Below are 8296 nucleotides of genomic sequence, written 5' to 3'. Positions count from 1 at the left end.
TCCCGGAGGGGCCCGGGGCGGCGCGACGGGCTTTCCAACGGCGAGAGGGAAGTGGTGCATCCCTCCGTCACACAGGTCACCTCACTCGCTCCCCGTGTCCCCGCACAGAGCACAACCTCGCTCGCTCCCCATACAGTGACCGAAGCGCCCGTTTCACCCACTTCTCCAGGGAAAAAGCAGAACCCTCTTTGCCACGGCTCCGGTTCTGCTGGGCATTGCCTGACAGCTCTGGGAGAAGCAAAATCCTGATTCATAAGACTGACATAAAGGGACACTGGTCAAATTGCTACCCCCAACATCCAGGAGCGGGGCGAAGAACAGACAAAAGGTTTAAGTTCTCCACCGGGCTGATGAAAAGTTAAAAAACCCCAGATTTAATTAAATCTGTTCATTCTATATTGCTCTTTATTTTCCTCATTAAAAGACCAGTAAGCTTTTAAAACATTAACTTCATCCCGATAGACGTCAAGAACAGCCTGTCCCTTGTACTTGGGAAACAAAAGCATAAAGAGATTTGGTAATTTGTTCAAATTTGTTCAAATTCTGTGAAAAAGCCCCAAACATCAACTGACTCTGCCCCATTTCCCTTTTGTGGGTTTATTTCAAAACCACTGCGGTGACTCCAAGCATGGGATCAGCAGCTCTGGAAGTATCAGTTCCTGGTGGACAGCTCGGAGGTTTGATACCCACTGCCACACTGCCAGGGGCAGCGGAAGATGACGAGGTACTCACAGTCCTTTCTCAGAGGCCCTCAGACCCCAACGCAAAGCTGACCAGCGACACGGCTTCTCGATGAGCGCTTGTGGTGTTCTCTTTGTGTAGAAAGTCATGACTATGACGGTATTTTCTGGTGTCCCAAGTCTCTGCACACAGAAGAGCCCCCAGCCTGCGCTCCTCCTCCAGCAGGAGCAGAGTCCCGGGCTCCCACTGAGCCAAACGCTTCAGCAGCTTCTGAGCACAAAGCAGGAAACCGAGTCCAAGGTTTAGTGGATACGACTTGTTTGCCCATTGCAAAAGTTTTAAACACAATTAGTTTAACTGGGCTACGTTCCTTTTTATGGCATCCTGAACACACAGGGCGCTTGGCAAACAAACCACAGGGACGGTACCTGTCCCAGGTTGGCCCTGTCCCTGGTAGGTCTGAAAACAGGTAAACACCGTGGCAAGTGCAGCCGGCTCCGCTGCACTGCTGGGGAGCAGAGGGGAAACGGTTGTCACGAGGCCGCAGGTCAGGGGACAGCACCCAGTTGTTGCACTCCACCTGAGGGACGACGCACACCGAAAGGGAAGTGCCACCTTGGTCCTCAGTTTGCTCTCTGTGGTTCCAGACGAGCAGCCCAGCCTTTGGGTGCGAGTCACCCCAGCCTCACCGCTGCCATGCAGGGGTGCATCAGCTGGGAACTGGGACCAGTGTCCCCAGACTGGTCTCAAACCAATTTGCTGCAGATTTTTGGGTTTGCTCTGTGTTACCGGGGCTGTGGTGAGCACCCACGTTCTTTCCTCGTGACACACGGCAGATAGAAGGGGCTGGTAGGGACGGCTCTTGCTTAGGCTGCTGTGTTCCTGCTGCCGAGGTTTGGCACAGCCATCCCCATGCAGTCTGAGACACACACGTCTGGCTTGGGGAAGTCTAATTGCAATCCGAGTTGTCTTTACCCATCAGCGTTATGGGAAAGGGACGGAACTCCCCAGCCTGGGTATCAGCGGCATGAAGATCCTTCCCAGTATGTGCACATGGTGTCCTCTCCAGGGAGTTCCTTTTTGCAAGAAGTGCTCTGAAGACTGAAATGAACTCACGTGCCCTAAATGGATCAGCTGTGAGCGACACTCCACAAGAGGACGCTTGGGAAGGGCCTCCAACCCCTCCATCCTCTCCAGGTTCAGGGCCTGTGGACAGGGCAGTGCCGGGTGACTGATCACCAGCAGCGCCGCGTGGCGTCACTGACCGAAGCTCGGCTCAGCCTCGCAGGTAAGAGGCTGGTTCCACGCAAGGAGGTTTGGAACAAATACCTACCCAGCCATGCGTAAGCTGCTGGTGCTCACAGAGGAACCACCGGCTGGTTGATGAGCATCAAACCCACCAACTGCAGCCGGACTGCTGCTCTGCCACACGTAAAAACGAGCGTGTGGCTCCATCACCCTTTAAAGCAGATCTGCAGCATCTGCTGTTCTCTAAAGCTACTGGGAAAAGCTCGTCTTTGTGCAGAGATCAACATGGCAACAAGCCAGCAGGAAGGTTGCCCTGAACACCAGTACCTGTGTTTTTCTCTTCTTCCAAATAAAGCTCCGTTCCAGAACTCTCCATCTCACAAACACACTCTCTTCTTTTCCAAGTGGTTCAACCAGTTACCCTCCATCCCGTGGGCACCGCGTTAATCTCAAAACAATTCTTGGTGCGTTACCAACAGCATTTTGTTAGTTCCAGAAAATTAAAAAAAAAAAAAAATCCCTCAGCTGAAGGATTTCGGCTCAGTCAACCGCGTTGTGCGTGCGATTTATTCGTGCCTGCTGTCAGCACGCAGCCGGGCACCGCTGGGACTTTGCGCACGAGAGCGAAGCCAGCAGCAGCGGCGCTGGGATTGGCAGCCTCGGGGCTGGCGCTGGTGCACACACCCCGCTTGGCACAAGCCCTGCAGGGCCCCAGGAGATGCCCCTTCCTGGGCACGGGAGGGCTATAAGAAGGACTGACGTCAGCACGGTGCAACGGTGCTGATCCGAGTCATCGGGGACACCCGCCAAGCATTTCACACCGCACCTAGTGCTGCACCTGCAATCACACACCATCGTTGCTGGCTGTGGGTTACACCCTAAATGTCACTTTTTACCTCTGTTTCACTATGTAACTTCTCAAGGACTCCTGACTGCAGCCCCCCTCTCATCGGGGTCCTCGGGGGAGGCACCTCTTCACTGAGCCAGCGGGATATTCTCCCGCCAGGAGCTCTCGCGCTGACCAGCAGAACAGAAGGGATCAAATCCCGCTGAAATCCAGGGGAGCTGTGTCACTGCCGGGGTGCAGCCAGCACTCCCTGGGCAGGGCGCCTGCCTCACGCCCACAATTCGAGGAAGACGTTTTCCTCAGTAAGCGAAACACGTACTGAAAAGCCGTTTACACACATAAGACACAGAACTGACCCGTATGACAGCCCTACGTGATTGATGCTTTCCAAAGCCCCAAGGTTTTCCTGAACGAAAAAGCTCTTACTCTGCTTTTATAGCTGGGGAAACTGGGGCAGGGTCTGGTCACACAGCCAGAGCTGCTGCTGTTGGTGGAATGCAGCTGGAGTCTGAAGCACAGGGTCACTGGTGGGTTACACAAAGTTCAAGGCAAATCTCTGGAGCCCTAAAAGTCCCTGGCACAGATCGTGGTAAAAAACCCCACAATAAAACCCAACCAAACCTGTTCCCAGTGCTGCTTCTACCACCACCCACCCCCTATTTCAGCCGCTCCGACACTTCCTCCAGCTGCTCTCGGCACCTTCTCCCCAGCCCGCCTCGCTGCCAAGGCGCTGTGGAGCTGTCGCTCTCCGGCTTTTCACTGGTAGAGACACATTGTTCGCTCCTGGAACAGGCTGTCTTTTCATCCAGTGACAAAATACCTTCCAGTTTTGGAACCTAACCACTTCAGTGAAAAACACAGACACCTTCTCCCTTGTTTTCCCCTCTCGTGATTTTAACAGTGTTACTAGAAGCAGATGTCTGGGCCTTCCTCATCATCATTGTCCACACTACCTGTGCTGGGGGTGGGCTGGGGCCATGCAGAACTGAGACTCAACACAGGGAACTCCTCTGAACGTCTCTGGAGGAGGCTGCGGCTGAGAGACCTGCCTGCCTGCACGCTGCTTACTGTGGGAACAGGACAGGAGGCACTTCTAGAAGCTTCCAGAGCAGAACGAAGTAATTAAACAGGGAAACACCTTTCAGAAGTGGAACTGGTAAACTGAGATTTGAGGTTGACCCACTCCAAGTAATATCCACGGAGTGTGACACCGAGTTCCCCGCTGGGTGCCAAGGCCACCCTAGGGCAGATGGTTTGCTGGCTGTGGAAGATTAGCTTACGCCCCGCAGCAGCGCCCCGCTGCAGCTCCAAGGAGCCTCCTTGGATGTGCCGCCTGTCCCAGCTGTCTTCTCTCAGCCAAGATGGTAAAGAGCTATGTTAAAGGACCACAGACCAACTGCTGCTCCTGCAAGGGGCCAGGGCAGCACGGGATTTCCCCTGCACAGGAGATAAGGGCAGACACAGCCTGCAGCTCCAGAAACTGGTGGCCCAAGCAGTCTGCAAACCCTTTTGCTGCACAGCCTCCACGTTAAAAACTAAGAAAACTGCTGTGAGAATGGGTCAGATAAAAAAAAAAAAAAAGAGGTGGAAGAATCACTGTCCCACTAAGGCACCTCTAAGATTGACCAGGAAAAACCTCGTGCACCTTGTCTCCCCCCAGAGTGGGCAGTGGAAGGGCCACCAGCAGAAAGTGGTTCTAGAGAGACCTACTGGCTCAGTGAACACCGACCACCAAGTCCGCTGGGCCAGGTCAGGTCTAGTGTGGCATCGGCTGGTCCTAAACCCACTACAATTTGATCATCTCCTCCTTCAGCACCAAATTTCTTTCCTTCTGAGTAGGCATGGGGGTGTAGCTCAGAAATTACTATGAAGTAAATTTAATAGAAAATCAAATACTTTAATGAAATTAGGGAGCATGAGAGTAACAGCTCAGATATACCACTAGAACTGATACTACTGGGCTGTGGGGCATTTGCTGTTGTTTTCAATGCTCTGTTCAAGCATGCAGATCGACAAACTACCAATGCTTCAGAGTGTCAAAGATCCTGAGTAGAGAATTTCCAACCACTGAAAATGTATAGATAGGAAATGTCTTCGGAGCTGGTGGCCTGCACACAGCATTGCACAGATAAAAATATACTACTCTCAATACACAGAGCTAAATACTTTCACATTTATCAGAACTTTCTACACGAGTCTTTTGATAGAATTCAAGTTTTGAATTTTCTGTATAGATCTTCCACCTGTATTAAACAAATGCTTATTTACATCGTGGATAAAGTGTAAAGGCTAGTAAGGCCATATTTCCATACTGTAACACTGCAAAATATATATACACGTATAGAACCTAATATAGGCAACAGTCCTACAAAAAGTCACCTTGCGTTTGAACAACATAATCGAGTCAGTATGAAAAGACAGCGTTGTTAGCACCAAGCCACTCCAGCGGGGTTTATCAACGGTCGTGAGCCTTCGGGTTGCACAGGGAAGGACTGGCCAGCGCAGCGTTCCCACTGCCAGGCTGTGGAGGCCTGCTCGCAGGACGGGAAGTCCCAACCAAGACCCCACTGCGCGAGGGTACGACATGACTACAGAGCGGGCACGGGAGCGTCCGGAGCCGCGTTCTGCAGCGTTCGGGTGACGCTGTGGAGGCCTGCTCGCAGGACGGGAAGTCCCAACCAAGACCCCACTGCGCGAGGGTACGACATGACTACAGAGCGGGCACGGGAACGTCCGGAGCCACGTTCTGCAGCGTTCGGGTGACGCATCAGCAGAACGCCACCGAGACACCAATTAGATTAAGTCTTTCACATCATCCTGTCCCGTTCGCAGTATCTTTCCTTTGGATTCACGACAGGAGGTACAGCACTGCCAGCAGCAAGGACGTTACTCAAGCCGGGTGTTTACAAGCCGGGTTAACCCTACGCTGCAAAGCCCACACGGGGAGGAGCTCCCTGCTCCCAGTCCAAAGGAAAGAACTTGTCGCTCCGTTCACCGCCTGTGCCTGCTGTGGCCGGGATGGTCTCGCTCATAGCGGTGACTCGCTCGCTCGTAGGAGCGCGAGCGCTCGTGCCTGTGGTTTCTGTAGTAGTGACTCTTCTTCTTGTACTTCCCCGAGTGGTCAGAGCGCTCCCGGGAGCGGCTCCTGGAACGCGATGAGCTCCTGCTGCGGGACTTCCGTGGTTTGTGTGTTGAGTATTTGTAGTCCTTAGATTTCTTGTAACTTCTCACCTTGGAACCTTTGTAGCCAGAACTGTGGTTGAACTGTCTGGGAGGGGAGTCACTGCGGCTCCTGGAGCGGCTGTGGGATTTGGAGCCACTCGACGTTGAGTAACTTTCACTTTTCCTATGCCAAGAGGAAGGAACAGCAGAGAAAACATGGTTTTCTCAATAGAATGACTCTACATTAACACCTAATCGTAGTCACAACACATACACACACACTTTAAGTACCACACAGACAAATGATTCTCACTTACAGATCCCCGGAGTTTGCACTAGCAGCACCTTCCGAGGCTGGTCTGGGAGCTGCTCCCAGCACACCCTCCTTTCACAGCAGCACGTACCTGTGCTTGGGGGATGCAGATCGGGACGGTGATCTTGAGTAACTTTGATCTCGACTTCCACTTCGACTTCTGCTCTCTCTTCCTTTCTGAACGCTGGAAGAGGCAATAAACACTAAGTTAGTTTGCTTGAAGTAGGGGAAAAAAGACGCTTCTTCATTACAAAGGCCTTACCCGTTCACTGGGCTGTTTGAACTCGTTCTTTTTGCTCCCTCTGTTTTCCTTTTTGCATTCTTCATTGCCTGAACAGGCAGTGGTGAAGGTTTATTTCCTTTAACTTCTTTTGGAGACTCTAGAAAAAACAGCTTTTGTTACCTTCTGTAGACAGTATGGGCAGTGACCGAGCACTGAAGCCTCCCCTTGCCCCGTTTCATCCTCTCCGTAATTACCGGTGCTGATCCTGCAGTTTGTGTCCCCGTGCACCCACCTCTGCACGCACACACAGCCACCCGCCAGCAGAGGTGGAGAAGTTCATGGAAGGCAGAGTTAAACTAAGGACAACGACTGTAAATGTCATTTTCTAGGTAAGACATGCACCAGACTGGAAAGTTTGGACCACGTATGCAGGAAAACATTCCCCGCCCATCACCCAAAGCCACTGCTCCTGCCAGTCCCTAATCACACCTAGGCTTCAATATTGCTTTTGCACAACACGCTAAGTGCAAGTATTTGTTTGAGTATATTGCCAAAGCCACATAAAAGCAGCTCGCTGTGCTATCTAAGTTCAAACTAGCCTGCATTTCAGACTCATTTGATTTGATCTGTTTCAAAGAATTACAAAATTACATTTGAGCAGCTGCTCGAAGCCAGCAGAAGACAAACCACACTGTATCTGCATCCCAAAAGGGTAAATACACGTTTAAGATGAAAGAGCTATTAAGAACGAGTTACCCACCACTTACCATTTTTGGGGATAGGGGAGAACCCTGACGTGTTATCCAAACTTGGGGCCCCCTCCGGTACCAGACCTTTGGCTTGTGCTTTTGCCTCTTCAATAGCCAATTTCTTCTTTTCTACTTTACTTTCCAGATCAGATAAATCAACCTGTGAAGACAGGAGCACTGCTTGTGACTGTAAACGAGACCTCCTGCTTACTCACACGGCAATTAAAAAGATTAAATGACAGAGCCCCAGACATTGACCTGCTCCACTTAATGCACGAGGCCTCCGGCCAGTTTCAGATGGGATAAGGTTTTCCAAGGCGTTTTAAGCTGCAGCCTTTCACGAATGCTCACAATACGAACAAGAAACAAACCTTTTTCCGAGTGTAGAGTTGCAAAATTTTTAAGCAGATTTCTTGAATTTCTTCCTCCGTCGCTCCAAAGAGTAAAAACCAGTGTGGGCGATTCGGGAGCGGAATCTGAAAGGGAGGGGAAGACACGCTTGGTGTTCTGCTTCCACTGAAAGACCTAACGAAACGAAAGGAGCTGCGTGCTCACCTCCAGCGTCCTGGCTGCGAGGTAAATGCAGGCACAGGCGATGCTTTCCGGCTGGAATCTGACAAAGACATCTGTTCTCAGGCTATCGTTCATGTAATTCCTGAAAGACAAGATGAGCAGCAGAGTTGCATGGCACTGCCAAGTTGTTTGGGGGCTTTGGCGTTTGTTTTGCTTTTACTTTTACAAAGACTATTTCTTTCTGCATTCAGTTACTAGACTTCAACATTACACTCCTGTAAATCTAGAGAAAAGTTGAATTATTTTACTAAACGAAATAAAATAATCCCTCAGGGGGAGGGATGGATGATGGAAATTACTGACTGCTGAAAATTCAGTTGTGAAAAGAGAACCAATTTTAACTTCACTTTTCCTTCCGCATCTCTACTGGCCTGCTCTCATGCAACAAAGTTACGTTCATCAAAACAAACAAATAATCTGAAGTACTCAGTTTTAGGTTTTTAGGTTCACATGTGCAATGGGGCTGAGCCCAGGTGGTCTGCTGAAAGCTGCAGCTCCTG

At 51.0% G+C, this 8296-nt stretch overlaps 1 protein-coding gene across 1 annotated transcript in view; it reads right to left on the bottom strand.

Moving 5' to 3' along the window:
• Positions 1-5702: 5702 nt before the first annotated feature.
• The window catches only part of CCNL2 (cyclin L2), a 7101-nt gene continuing 4507 nt past the window's right edge, over positions 5703-8296 (bottom strand). Inside the window, exons 5-10 of the mRNA XM_010132793.1 lie at positions 7779-7878; positions 7595-7699; positions 7242-7383; positions 6514-6631; positions 6343-6435; positions 5703-6122 (exon numbers count right to left, since the gene is read on the bottom strand). Coding sequence (XP_010131095.1) covers positions 5768-6122; positions 6343-6435; positions 6514-6631; positions 7242-7383; positions 7595-7699; positions 7779-7878 — 913 coding nt within the window. The 3' untranslated portion in view covers positions 5703-5767. The remainder of the gene's footprint in view (positions 6123-6342; positions 6436-6513; positions 6632-7241; positions 7384-7594; positions 7700-7778; positions 7879-8296) is intronic.

This window comes from Buceros rhinoceros, unplaced genomic scaffold, assembly GCF_000710305.1.
Source record: "Buceros rhinoceros silvestris isolate BGI_N320 unplaced genomic scaffold, ASM71030v1 scaffold6613, whole genome shotgun sequence".
NCBI lineage: Eukaryota > Metazoa > Chordata > Aves > Bucerotiformes > Bucerotidae > Buceros > Buceros rhinoceros.
The sequence above is the reverse complement of the archived record's forward strand: the minus strand, read 5'-3'. Positions and strand labels throughout refer to the sequence as shown.